The sequence below is a fragment of the Carassius auratus genome, chromosome 30 (assembly GCF_003368295.1).
Source record: "Carassius auratus strain Wakin chromosome 30, ASM336829v1, whole genome shotgun sequence".
Classification (NCBI taxonomy): domain Eukaryota; kingdom Metazoa; phylum Chordata; class Actinopteri; order Cypriniformes; family Cyprinidae; genus Carassius; species Carassius auratus.
The window spans coordinates 12,131,522-12,147,277 of NC_039272.1; the positions used below are offsets into that span (position 1 = coordinate 12,131,522).

Consider the following 15,756-nt stretch of genomic DNA (forward strand, 5'->3'; position numbering starts at 1 on the left):
AAGTACAATTAAATGCAAAATGAAAAATAAGTTTTATATATATATATATATATATATATATATATATATATATATATATATATATATATATATATATATATATATAATGTCCATACACAGCTTGAGTAGCAAGATTGTGTTGAGTTTAAACACTTTCTTAAATTTTGTATTTTTATTTGGGTAAGAATAAGATGCACGCCAGTACTTACAGTACACACAAAACAGTGCTGTCATCTTTGTTTGGAACTATTTTCTTAGGCAAAATTGAGCAAAAACAAGCAATATTATGCCTAAAATGTAAGTCAGTTTTTGCGTGATATTGCTAACTTGTATAAAATTATTATTATGTTTATTATCATGCTGTACTCTTTGTGTGATAAATACTAAGTTAACTATATTAAATGATATAAATATAAGAAGCACATGACTGTTTGCAAATGAGCAAAGGTGTTCTTTAGGAGTCTAATTTGCAGATGCCAGACCACTGATTTGTCAAATCTGTTTTCCTGCAGTCCGTGTTCTTCTGACTTCTGACTATTATGTAGTATGTCACAAAAATGCTTCGGGGAAATATATTGGAGTAAAAGTATACATTTTAAATAGGAAATGTAGTGGAGTAAAGGATGGCTGAAATATAAAAATGCAAGTAAAGTAAGCCAAAAGATACTCCCAAAAAACACCTAAGTACTGTACCAAAGTATTATTACTTCATTACATTACACCACCAGGAGGAACCCTGAACAGAATCTCACATCTAAGCTCTGCAACATCTGACTGAAACTGATTGAAGACTTCTACTTTGGTTCCTCATGAGCCCATATTTTCTGATACAATTTTGGTAAGTATATGTAAATAAACAATGTAACCTGGACCCAGATCAACCCACTTTTCTATTGCTTAGACAACTAAGATTTTGTTTTAATATTTCCATCTTGTGTATGTAGTATTGATGTTTATGCTCTCTCTCTCTCTCTCTCTCTCTCTCTCTCTGTCAGTTCATAACTACTTGGAACGTAATGCCTACTTTCAAATTGTGACGTGACACGTGACGCGACATTCAGCAAAGTATGGTGACACATACTCAGAACTCATGCTCTGCATTTAACCCATCCAAAGTGCACACAGACAGCAGTGAACACACACTAACTATGAAACACACACCCGGAGCAGTGGGCATACATTTATGCTGTGGTGTCCAGGGACTAAAAATAATAAATAAATAAATAAATTACGAGTACAGTCTTCATTTCATGAATGTAGACCAATCAGATGACTCTCCACTCTTCTCAATGTGTAAGATTTTTTAAATAAGAACTAAACTGAATTCAGAAATCTCCAAGACATATGATTGAAAACTTTAATCTTCTGTTAGTATGTGATCTGCATGTGTATAGCACACAGCTGTGTATCAGTCTTAAGACTGATCATCTTCATTGAATGATGCCACGGGCAGAAGCAATCAGCTGTTACATCTGAAAGCAATTCTAATTTGCTATGGGAAAATCAAAATGAAGCAGGAAACCTTTAGTATGGAAGAGATTGCATTGCTAATCACATACCCTCCTTTGCCCTTTTCCTGTTTTTTGATTATGGCACCACGCCCACCGTATGTCTTCTGCTGGCAAAGGAACTGTTTCCTAACAATCACTCATGTGCATTAATAATCCAACAACACAATCGGAAATGTACAATAGCATCATGCTAACATCTCACACCATTGTTTCCAGAAATGGGCTGATTTTAAAAGCTGATTTTTGACTGCAGGTCTCAAAATGCCCATACAAATCTATTCTTGCATGGCTTTCTAGCATGTAAGACAGCTTTATAAAGTCTATTAGAGGCATTGTCAGAAAGATCATACGACTCTATGTGCTTTCTCTTTATCCACATTATCTATTGCACTAGCAATTCAAGAATAATAATCAGATTGGCAATTTTCCCCCTGGCAATTTTTCTACAAAGAAATAAAACAACTGACAAAAATAGACTTTGTTCATCTTAAAATCCAAGGTTACATACCGTAATTCTGAGCTGACATCTCATAATTTCAACATTGTTTTTTTTTTTTCATGCAATTCTGAGAAAAAAAAAAAAAAAAAGTCTGAATTGCAAGATGTAAACACTGACTTCATTGCAATTCTGAGTTTATGTATCACAGTTGTTCAATGAGTTTACATCGAACAATTTTGCTGTTTATATCTTGCAATACAAGAAAAAGTCAAAATTGTGAGATAAAAAATAATAATAATCTATATAAAAAAGTAAACATTATTTATATGTAACAGAAAAAAGAAGAAAAAAAATAGTTCCATAGTTTAAAGTGTATTGTGGCACTGAATTTACAAATTCATTGCTAGACATCACAGTTGGGCATATCTGGCCATCTCCTGATTTCAAGATTTCTTCTTCTTCTTTTTTTCTCCTTCTCTTCACATGAGCCATAAGCAGTATATGATCTGACACCACATTCATAGGCTGTATCTTGTGCGATCCTGAACAAAAAATAGCTTGGGAGAAGGAGGAAAGCAATCAATGCAAGTGAAAAACACAAGCTGCATACCAAATCATGTACTGGAACAAACAACAACAGGAGAGGTCTTTTTTTTTTTGTCTCTCCACAGCATTAGTGAAAGCATAATGTGAAAAAGCGATAGACAGAAATCAAAAGATTTTTCACAGATGTCTTTTTATTTGTCAAACAAAAGAGCTGTCTATATGTTAGCAATGGCTGTCCCCCTTTGTACACTTCCCTTGAACTAAAAGAGTATAATTGGTATGTTTTACCATATAGCACTTGCTTGACACAGTATGAAAAAAAAAAAAAAAAAAAAACATTACTTTTTTGTTCTTTTTTTTTATATACAGCTGACAGCATAAATGCAGAACAAAAATAGTATGTGGCACACTGGGTCTCTCGAATTTAACTCTATACATTTTTTTCTTTTCAAACGATCACTATTCATAGCACATCTAATGTAAATGCTGGACTATCAGACCCACCAATATACATATTTAGTTTTCATTATTATTATTACTTATTTATTTTTCAAAAAATGTGCCTGTGGACCTCATATTTCGATTTTTTTCTTCTTCTTAATACACAGTCACCCACAAAAGGTCTGTACAAAACTGTTAAGTGTGCACACAAGTCATTTGAACAGTGTTAGAGAAGAATTTCACAGACACAGGGAAATGTTAGACAAGAATTACTGATATTATTTCAATACATGTCGATAATTATGATAAACATAGAAACATGATGCCAACATTTATCTTTTAGTTAAAAAATATGGTACCATACATGATGTACTGTATATGCTGATTGTGGTGCGTGATCTATGCTGAATTTAAGTTTTTTTTTTTTTTTTTTGTCATCTTCAAGGCTGTACAAATAGTGTTAAACTCCTCCCCCATCTCATGGGTTGTTGTGTTTATATATTACATGTATATCATGAGCCCTGACAATTTCCAGAAAAGTAGCAAATAAAATGATGCAGTGATTCATTTCACAACCCAACGGTGCTCACCTCTGAAATTAATAATTGATTTTGATGATTACCTAACATCTGTATACATGAAAGCTGTTATTTATTGGTGTCTTCATTATATACAAAGGGGAAAAAGAGAATAATCCCACCATATAATACATTTTTCGTGTGTTAATATTCCTTCACATTTTCTAACAAGCACAGACAAATGTGGGATTTCAAAGAGACTTAGCATTCCACCAAAGGTTTTTTTTTTTTTTTAAATCATACAACTGTAAGTACTAAAAGATGACATCTATCCTGAGGTTTTTACAACTAAGAAAAAATAAAATAAAATATAATAAAATACAGTAGTACAGTTAATCAATATGTAAATAGGCTGAAAAACTGAGACATCTAGAAAGTAAAACAATATTGTATACATAAAAAAAATCTATAATAATAAAAAAAAGAAAAAAAAATATAAAGAAATACATTTCCAATGACATTATTTTCTTAAAAATATCTCTGTCGTTGTTACAGATTGCCTAAATAACCTGTGGTTGAATGTACTTTTAGCTTCATAGCTGTCCACCAGTTGTCTATGTGTGTGAAATTAGATAAGATTTGTCTGTAATACTGTAGGTGCTTCCAGTTCTTTAGAGCTGCTTTTATTTATGGCATGTCATTATGTTATTGGGCATGTAACAGTGTCTTTAGAAAAGTAGAGGAAAACAGATAATACAAATTTGTAATGATAGATAAAAATGATCTACGAAATGTTTTAATTTGAACTTAAACATCTTGTTGTCTTATACTTCTATTCATTTTTTTTTTTTTTGCATCATGCATTTATTTTGCGTTTTACATATAATACAATACCATCATTTTTTTTTTTTTGACCACACAACAATGTCAGTGTCAGTTGTGATATAACTTCAGTCAGGCCTGCTTTTAAAATTAAACGTTGAAAGACATTTTACACATTAATATTTTCTGTTATGTATTTCATTATGGCCCAAAAAGCAATGCATGTCATTTTATGTTTATGTTTAAAGTGACACTGTATAGCGGCTTTTGTTTCACCCGGAAAACCACAGTGAAATAACTCCACTCTCTAATTAGCCTAAAAAAAAAAAAAAAAGGGATTTCTATAAATGGCACAGACATTAAAAGGACAAAAAAAGCAGGTCATGAGTGATGACAAAACTCTACCTCTTTAGGAATAAAGCATACAACAAATTTTAATATTACAAAAATGGAAAATTCAGATGAGATGAAACCAATTTGAATTGTACATGTTTTACAAGCAGAGTTTATATTGAATATGAACCAAAGTGTTGCAAAGGGAAAATGAATAGGGGTCTTCACTCTTCCTCTGTGCATCCCAGTAACTCTGCGCGCAAAGTGATTCTTCCGTACCATGACCACGGAAGAATTCGGATGAATCTGGCATAGATGGGAGGATCTATCACATTCTTTCTGTGGGTGTCGTTATCAAAATTTCCTTGAAAGACCTGTTGGAAAGAAAATGAAAAATTCCTAAATCATACAATGATTAATTTTAATAAAAAATGCCATACCTATTTAACCAAACACAAAACATAAATTGGAATATTTGTTAACAAAAAGCTACTTTATAATATTTATATATATATTCTGCATGACCATATTATAGATCCCAAATCCTACCAATGACTAAACTCAACAACTACCTTTCTAACTATTAATAAGCAGCAAATTAGGATTTTATTGAGGGAAAAATCATAGTTAATGGCTTGTAATGGTGAGATTTTAAACTTAAAATAAAGTGTGACCATTATTTTTATAGCAGCGAAACTAAATTGATTAAAATAGTGTTGTGTTCATAAATCTGAGACTACTAGTGGAGAAAATTTGAACTATGTAGTCTATTTACAATAATATATATATATATATATATATATATATATATATATATATATATATATATATATATATATATATATATATATATATATATATATATATATATAAGAAAGAAAAGCAATAAAAAAAGAAGACAGAAATGATAGTTTCTAGCATATGATGAACTTCAACAGCTTGTGTAAAACTTGATGATTTGAGAATGATCCAAAGAACATATTTTGCTTTAATGGAATAAAGGATGGTTTTTTTTTTATTAATTTATTTTAAATAAAGAAAGGAATCGAACATCTTATCAAACATCTTAAATCTTACCAAGCTAACATTTTATAGTGTGCTTATTTGAATGATTACATTAGAAAGAGTTCAGTAAAAAAAAAAAAAAATAATAATAATAATAATTACAATCCCAGATTTTCAGTGTGGTCTCAGACTTTTGAAGATCGCCCCCAGTGAAAGCATAGTCTTTATATTTGTAATGCATAATGACAGTTAATGTTCAATATTTATGTGTTGGTACAGTCATCTCCCTCTTTATGTTCTATAGAGTTCTGTGTAATTCATAGCAGGTATGCACGTGCTGTTATAAATTAATTTCATTTCATTGAGTTCATTTGCAAAACTTACAAACAACAAAGTCATTACATGCACCAGAAAGTTCTGGTTTAGCGAGAATTTGACTTTAAAATAAAAGTGTGACAAACGCTTTTATTTTTTTATTTTTTCATAAGAAATATTTCTTCATAACTATATGTGATGTATATGCTGTATAGCCTACTATACATCACAAAGTAGCAGGTGGAGCTACAAATGAACCAGAAGAACTCTTTAACACTACATGTAAATGGCAAGCATCACAGGTCAGTATGATTGTTTTTTTTTTTAAGAAATACTTATTTTTATTTAGCAAGGACACTTCAAATTGTAAAAGTAGTAGTTAAAAAAACATAACAATTAAGCAGAATGACTTTTCAATATTGCTAATGACACCAAATGACTCTCGAGCAGCAAATCAGCATTCTGGAATGATTTTTTAAAGATCATGTGACACTGAAGACTAGAGAAATGGCTCTGCATCACAGGAATACATTACAGTTTAAAATATATTCAGATAGAAAACAGTTATTTAAATCATAAGAATATTTCACAATACTATTTGTTTTTACTCTATATAAAGAAATCTTGGAGAAGTAGGCTTTAGTATTTTGTACTGACCCCATCCGATCCGCAATTTGGTATTAATCTGTTTTATATTATTAATTAGGATGTAATTGTTAACACTCACTGGCAACCAAATTGAAGCTACTGAAAGTTTACATTTTGGCTCACAGACTGCTAATTTAAGTTTATGAGAAATATAAGCTAATTCACTGTAAACACAGTCAGTTATTTCATTTGCTCTTGATGAAATCAGCTTGACTTTGTGTTTCCTGCAGCAGATGTATACAAACACACTGACCTATCAATCAAATAGTGAGCATTTACAATACGGAGTCAGAGAAAGGAAGTACAGTTCATGATTTATGGATAACCCTTGAGTGCACTGAAGCTGGCGGCAAACAGAGCTCAAGTATGTTCGGTGTAAAGAGTTCAGAGATGGGGAAAATTCAGCAAGCAACAAAGAGGTTGGCTGCAAACTAAGTCTTCAAGTGGGCTTCAAAGACAAATTTTGCTGAGCTCCCCGAGCTCTGACAGCGCATATTCATCAGCAGAGAGTAAACAATAAGAGGACAGAGATCCTGTGTGTCTAATTGCTGGTGTCACAAGCATTACATAAATGGGTGACATATTCCCTTCCTCTCTCTCTCCTTCCACACTGAATCAGCGTTCTCTTCTGCACCATGGAACCAATTTCGTGTTTTGCAACTCGATTCTCTCCAATGTACATCAAGGCAGAGCGGTGGGAAATGTCATAAAAAATTTATTAGTCAAAAGGGCAGCTCAGACCATGAACTCATTCGGCTAAACTTCTCATCTGATGGCCTGCGTGTTTGCAGGGAATCTATGTGCACAAGAAAGTCTTTCAATGCCAAACATTTCCCACTATGGATTTAATAATGATAAAGTCTGCGTAATTCAGCTGTGATTGTCCATAGACAGCACAGTGGGAAATACATAGGAGATTTATTAGGCTGCTCTTACGTCTTTCATTAACATTCTATAACCCCAAAGGCACATCAGGCACCTGTGTGAATCTTGTATGGCCAATTACCCTACAGTACATGCTAAATCAAATATGAGTGTATGTGCAGCCAGTCTTCTGGAAGAACGCTGAAAAATACATTTTTTTAGCAGCATGAGGGTATTTTTGTGTCTTTTTTTTTCTTTTTTTTGTGAGAGAGTTATAAATCAAATGGTTCACAACGAGTCCATCAGAGCTGTTTCTATTCACCAATCAATGTAAGGTCTTGTACAGAAGTCACTATGAGAAGTAAACCTGTTTTAGATTCTCATTATTTGTGTTTATACAAAATAAATGGTATCTTCTGATGGATAACTACATCATACTATTTGTACCATAGTTTGGGTAAAACAGCACCAATCCTCCAGACCAGCAATAAACATGCAAATGGGCCATAAAATGGAGATGAAGAAAGTTTCTCCCGCATTCCACCCGAAAGGTGGGTGTGAATAGAAACTGTTAAAAGTCATTATCTTTGTATAATCTGTGCTCAGAAACCCTTGCTTGGTTGAGACAAACACTATCCAAGACCCTTCAAAACTCTCTTTCCGGCAGTTTTTCTCCTCAAAATTACTTTGTCGAACTGCTGTGGACTTTCCTATCCTCAGAAGAACCAGAGGAAAATCTCCAACTTACTTCTAATAAGAGCTCTTCAAGAACCTCCATTATCTACCGCATCAGGACTCTAGTTCAGCAACGAAGCCAATGCAAGTACATTGTACGTTTACAACTATTTAGATGCATGTTTAAATCTGTGCCCCTTTTAAAGTGATTTTGATTCTTTGATGATTCTCATAGGTTGTGGTTAATTGATGTGAAATACTGCCATTCTTTTGCTCTTCTCTCTTTATTTTCCTTCATTCTGTATATATACCTGTACATAAATGTGTTTTGCTTGGTTTAGTTAAATGTTAACTATAGGTTCATTCATTAAATCCATTATATTCACAATTGATTTGTCTCTGTTAACTGCTCACAATTCAAGGTTACTGAACTAAATGTTTGATTTCTTGCTTCATATTAAACTATGCTTGTACTGCATAAAATAGTGATGTTATTCTTCCTTGGCCAGGGGAATATATCAATGAGATCAGATGAAACTGGGTGTTATATTAGACAGCAACTTGTCTTTTGAAAAACATATTTCCCATGCTACAAAAACAGCATTCTTCCATCTTAGAAACATTGCCAAGCTACGAAATATGTTACCTGTTTCTGATGCAGAAAAGCTAGTTCATGCATTCATGACCTCTAGACTGGACTATTGTAATGCACTTCTAGGTGGTTGTCCAGCATCCTCGGTAAACAAGCAACAGGTTGTCCAAAATGTTGCGGCTAGAGTCCTTACCAGGTCAAGAAAATATGATCATATAACCCCAATTTTACGGTCTCTGTACTGGCTACCTATTAAGTTCTGTATGAGATACAAATTATTATTACTTATCCAATAAGGCCCTAAATGGTTTAGCTCCTGCGTACATAACTAGCCTTATACATAACATTGCTGCGCCATGAGTTTATTTAGTGAAGTGAAGTGACATTCAGCCAAGTATGGTGACCCATACTCAGAATTTGTGCTCTGCATTTAACCTATCCGAAGTGCACACACACAGAGCAGTGAACACACACGCACGCACGCACGCACGCACGCACACACACTGTGAAACACACCCGGAGCAGTGGGCAGCCATTTATGCTGCGGCGCTCGGGGAGCAGTTGGGGGTTTGATGTCTTGCTCAAGCGCACCTAAGTCGTGGTATTGAAGGTGGAGAGAGAGCTGCACTACCCCCACCCACAATTCCTGCCGGCCCGGGACTCGAACACACAACCTTTCGATTGGGAGTCCCACTCTCTACCCATTAGGCCACGACTTCCCTTAAACCACGCTACAACCCACACAGGTCACAAAACGTTGGACTTTTGGTAGTTCCGGATAGCAAAGTCCACTAAAGGAGGTAGAGCTTTTTCACATTTGGTTCCCAAACTCTGGAATAGCCTTCCTGATAATGTTCAGGGTTCAGCCACACTCTCTCTGTTTAAATCTAGATTAAAAACACATCTCTTTCGTCAAGCATTCAAATATTGCATCTCATAATTTGTGCACATTCTTATTCTTGCACATTCAATGCACATTCTTATTCTTTAGCTTGGGTTAAACTAATTAATTTTACTTTGTTGGAACAGCAGCTATGCTAATACTGTCTCTATTTGTTTCTCTGTTTTGTTTTGTAACTACTATTTACACAAGTTCCAGTCTGGATCCAGAACACCTGAGAAGAGATGATGCCAACCCCTCAGAGGACTTCAGATGATGCTAACCCTGAAACAACATACAGAACTAACAAATATTGCTACATACTATGCAATCAAATAATAATTGCTGTTAAAGCGTTAGTTCTCCCAAAAATTATGTCATTAATAACTCACCCTCATGTCATTCCAAACCAGTAAGACCTCCATTTATCTTTGGAACACAGTTATTTTAGATTTAGTTCGAGAGCTCTCAGTCCCTCCCTTGAAGCTGTGTGAACAGTATACTGTCCACACTATATATATATATATATATATATATATATATATATATATATATATATATATATATATATATATATATATATATATATATATACAGTCTTGTTCAAAATAATAGCAGTACAATGTGACTAACCAGAATAATCAAGGTTTTTAGTATATTTTTTATTGCTACGTGGCAAACAAGTTACCAGTAGGTTCAGTAGATTGTCAGAAAACAAACAAGACCCAGCATTCATGATATGCACGCTCTTAAGGCTGTGCAATTGGGCAATTAGTTGAAAGGGGTGTGTTCAAAAAAATAGCAGTGTCTACCTTTGACTGTACAAACTCAAAACTATTTTGTACAAACATTTTTTTTTCTGGGATTTAGCAATCCTGTGAATCACTAAACAAATATTTAGTTGTATGACCACAGTTTTTTAAAACTGCTTGACATCTGTGTGGCATGGAGTCAACCAACTTGTGGCACCTCTCAGCTGTTATTCCACTCCATGATTCTTTAACAACATTCCACAATTCATTCACATTTCTTGGTTTTGCTTCAGAAACAGCATTTTTGATATCACCCCACAAGTTCTCAATTGGATTAAGGTCTGGAGATTGGGCTGGCCACTCCATAACATTAATTTTGTTGGTTTGGAACCAAGACTTTGCCCGTTTACTAGTGTGTTTTGGGTCATTGTCTTGTTGAAACAACCATTTCAAGGGCATGTCCTCTTCAGCATAGGGCAACATGACCTCTTCAAGTATTTTAACATATGCAAACTGATCCATGATCCCTGGTATGCGATAAATAGGCCCAACACCATAGTAGGAGAAACATGCCCATATCATGATGCTTGCACCTCCATGCTTCACTGTCTTCACTGTGTACTGTGGCTTGAATTCAGAGTTTGGGGGTCGTCTCACAAACTGCCTGTGGCCCTTGGACCCAAAAAGAACAATTTTACTCTCATCAGTCCACAAAATGTTCCTCCATTTCTCTTTAGGCCAGTTGATGTGTTCTTTGGCAAATTGTAACCTCTTCTGCACATGCCTTTTTTTTAACAGAGGGACTTTGCGGGGGATTCTTGAAAATAGATTAGCTTCACACAGACGTCTTCTAACTGTCACAGTACTTAAAGGTAACTCCAGACTGTCTTTGATCATCCCGGAGGTGATCATTGGCTGAGCCTTTGCCATTCTGGTTATTCTTCTATCCATTTTGATGGTTGTCTTCCGTTTTCTTCCATGTCTCTCTGGTTTTGCTCTCCATTTTAAGGCATTGGAGATCATTTTAGCTGAACAGCCTATCATTTTTTGCACCTCTTTATAGGTTTTCCCCTCTCTAATCAACTTTTTAATCAAAGTACGCTGTTCTTCTGAACAATGTCTTGAACAACCCATTTTCCTCAGCTTTCAAATGCATGTTCAACAAGTGTTGGCTTCATCCTTAAATAGGGGCCACCTGATTCACACCTGTTTCTTCACAAAATTGATGACCTCAGTGATTGAATGCCACACTGCTATTTTTTTGAACACATCCCTTTCAACTAATTCAACTAATTGCCCAATTGCACAGCCTTAAGAGCGTGCATATCATGAATGCTGGGTCTCATTTGTTTTCTGAGAATTTACTGAACCTACTGGTAACTTGTTTGCCACGTAGCAATAAAAAAATATACGAAAAACCTTGATTATTCTGGTTAGTTACATTGTACTGCTATTATTTTGAACAAGACTGTATATATATATATATATATTCACCAGCCTTTACGCCAGTCTGTCTTTGTCACATAATCCTTCAGAAATAATTCCAATATGTTGATTTACTATCAGTGAAGTTCTTTTTAGCTTTCTATCCATAGCCTTTGCAGATTTGCTTTCAATTGACTTTATATCCAAAGACACGTCTTAAACGCTCTTGATGTTCTTAATCTTTTTGTTACAACTGAGTGAACCGCTTCAGACGGCTCAGCACGCTCAGCAGGGAACTGCCCGAATCATTCAAACTGATTTGCGAACCAATTCATTGGCTTGCCAAATGGTTTGATCAAGCTTTTGAACTGAATTGACTCAGAAGAATGAATCATTTGCAAATGGGCATTGCTCATTGCCAAGAGAAAAAGAGATGGCACGTTTGAATAAACTGAAGCATTTATAACTGGTATTGCATTTTGATAAAGTAACGAGAGGAGCATGGCCCACAGTAACGAAGTAAAAGTAAAAAAAAAAAAAAAAGTTTTAACTAAAAATGTACTTAAGTAAAAGTACCCATCTTTAAATATACTCTGAAAGTATTAGTTACGACAAAAAATACTTAAGTAAATGTAACAAAGTAAATGTAATTCATAAATATTTCCATTTTGAGCTAATTTGCTACATAATTATCTTTAGAAGTTACACAAAGAGTTTCGTTTTGTTTTTGGTACAGTTGGATAAACTTCTTTCTTTCTTTCTTTCTTTCTTTTTTTTGCTGAAACTATACAGCACTTTATGGTGATGTTGGAAATGGGAAAAGGATTTGAAATGCCTCCACTTTTGAATGCAAATTATTTTAGCAAAATTGGTATTTAAGTCAGAATTATTGTGCTCCCATTTTATTGCGCTCCATCTATTAGACATGCATGCAAGCTCCAGCACTCATTCGTTAAGTTTAACTTGCTTGCTGTCAGGATGATTCTTAATGCAAACTGGAAATACAGACATGACTTTCGTACATTTCAAGATGAAGATTTAACCATAAAATATAAGTTATGCACTGACGAAAACGTTTCAAATGCATTATGCAGCACACATATCCAAGACACAAGTGTAGTGGTTAAAACAATGCTGTATTCATTTGGTACACATATGTGTCAAACCAAAAGACCCGTAAAGAACATTTTTGGGAATGAATGTTTGTACCATTACACCCCTAAGCTGTAAGAACTGAACTTAAATAAATTAACTCATAAATTGATTGTTAAGAAGTCACAATATAGTGTTCATGATACGAATAAAACACAATAATAAAAGTAAAAATAATAATGATGTATAAGCTGTTGCATTTAAAGATATCGTTAAGCTGTAACATCTTTTGTGAAGTCGTAATGAAATGGAAGTAGCATCTTTTGATCAGTATTATGATGGACATCCAAGTTTAATAGCTTATTAAAAAACTAGAATCACATTATGATTTTTTTTTTTAATTCAATTACGACAGTTTGATCTGAAATTCTCTAAAATTGAAATGAACATGATTCACTGGGTAAGTTTAATTACTTGAACAAAAGATACCGTAGCTATTCAACTGGTAAAAGCTGCTAAATAAAAACAGACTCACAGAGGTGTAATGTAGTGCACATCTCTTTTATGGTACTTATCCATTTCAGTCTTTCACGCAACAGTGAGCACTAAAACTCCAGTGAATGCCTTTGCTTTCTGTGACCGTAACCAAATGAGACATCTCACTCTTCTGATGTACCCTCTGAAGAAATGACAGAAACAAGTCACTCTCAATTACCTTCTCTCCCTGTGCACCCAAGAACATTTGGAACGATTATGCATAAAAGCTGCAAAGAAAACAAATCCATCAGACATCCCATAAATCTGCGACTGGTGTTTACTGCTTAATCTAATCCCTGCACTGCTCCACTCGTCACCGCAAAGCCATGGAACGGAAAGTTGTCTGTAGAGCACTGAATAAGAGCTAAGGCATGCAGGAACAAATGGAGGATTATCTAAGTTGGTGCATCAGGTATAGCAGATATTCTATTTAGAGGTGAGGGCTTTTGGAAGTCGATCACAAGGGGAGGGCACTTTATCACTTCATAGCCTCTTCAAGCTGCAATACTGCTCAATTCATAAACACGTCCTTTGAAGTGGGTCCTTCATGTGGAGCTGAATCAGTGTAAAAATCCCTCGAGTGATGCTCAAAGTGAAAAGGCAATCTCAAGTCCTTTTGCAGCATCGAAAAACAAGGTTGTCTGTAGAGAGATCTGCATATTACATCTGAGCGTGAACTGATTCCAATTCTGATTGACAGATCAACAGACACTGAGACAGACAGACTGACAGACAGATCTGGTTTATGCTGATCTGAAGATTGAAAGTCATAATATATGTGGAACAGCATGATCTTTTGCATTTCACCAACCTTTCTACCTTTCTGAAATGACCTCTTGAGATCTAGCAAACTTGGGCTGCTTTCCATTTCCAGATCTCACATTGCTGCTTCCCTTTAGCACATTTAATGTGTGAAATGTAAGAAAATGAAATGCTGAAGTGTGCAAATAATACAAAAGAGTAAAAAGTAATACTATTTTTTCCCCTTCAGAAATGTAATCATTAACAGTACAAGTCAGTCAGTTCAAATACGCTTGAGTAAAGTACAAATCCTCCAAAATAATAATCATAAAAATGATTTGTTTTTCACCAATGAAATTAATCTGTGAAGTATTTAACTCACTGGTTATTTAATCAGTAAAATTATTTAATCCCCACTCTCCAAATATAATGTCTAGGTTATATATTTCTATGTTATAATAGTGTGTGAAATAATAATAATTAAAAAAAATATATATAAGATTTTTATATGAGCTTAGGGAAGTTGTGTGTGAGCTGGGAATTCCCTTGACTTTCTCTGGTGAGACAGAGCAATGATTGTGTACAAGGCTCAACATTTCTGAAATTAAATTTTCTTTAATATAACAAAGTATTTTACAATCACAAAACCTGCCTCTCTGACTACAAATACTATTGTGTTGTACACTCTTAAAAATAAAGGTGCTTCGCGATGCCATAGAAGAACCCTTTTTTTTTTTCTAAATGGCTCCATTAAGAACCTTTAACATCTGAAGAACATTTCTGTTACACAAAAAGATTATAAAAGGTAAGAAAGAGATGGTTCTTTAAAGAACCTTTGACTAAATGGTTCTTTGTGGAACCCAAAATGGTTCTTCTATACATCACTGTGAAGAACCTTTTAAGCACCTTTATTTTTTAAGAGTGTAAGGCAGCATAACTGTCATGCCCACCCATCTTCATCACAGTAATAGCAACTGATTTCAACAGAACCTATTGTATCGTTAGCATATCATGATACAACACGCAATATAAATAAAGAGCTCAAACGCAAACACACATTTGTTAAAACAATGAAAAGTTATTGACACTGAATTTGGTTTCTTTATTTAGTAAAAGTTTATTTATAATCTATATTTTTCTCATCTCAAGTGCCTGCACAAGGACAGAAACAGAGTTTAAAATTATGGCCAAAAACACACTGTATGAAACTGAGCACCTATTAAATACAACAACATCTTTTATATCTTTCTAAAGGTATAATATAGCCTTATATTGCGCCAGCTGGCATTATCCCTCTCATTTGCTCATCTGAGCCAAATTCATAATATGCACTGTATGGCCTCATCTGTAGTGCACTAGATCACTCAATTTAATGTTATCAACTAATGATGAAGATATTGCGTGAGCTCTCGCTCTTTCCTGACTCTGTCTGGACTGTCTATAAAAGTAAGTGTTTAAGAGGTGGCAGGCTGCATGATTTACCCAGGGGGCTGACATTCCACACCCTGACAGGGACCAAATGAGGACACAATCACTTTTAATACACCATTCCTTTTCATTTTCTGCTTCCTTTCTTTAACTTATCGATATAGTAACAGAGGAGCTGAACAGGCTGTGCTG

At 34.4% G+C, this 15,756-nt stretch overlaps 1 protein-coding gene across 3 annotated transcripts in view; it reads right to left on the reverse strand.

Annotated features, from left to right (window-relative positions):
- Positions 1-2,668: 2,668 nt before the first annotated feature.
- edil3a (EGF-like repeats and discoidin I-like domains 3a) overlaps positions 2,669-15,756 on the reverse strand; it is a 174,626-nt gene continuing 161,538 nt past the window's right edge. For all 3 annotated transcript variants that reach the window (XM_026211394.1, XM_026211393.1, XM_026211392.1), the window contains one exon: positions 2,669-4,984. In XM_026211394.1, coding sequence (XP_026067179.1) covers positions 4,835-4,984 — 150 coding nt within the window. In that variant the 3' untranslated portion in view covers positions 2,669-4,834. The remainder of the gene's footprint in view (positions 4,985-15,756) is intronic.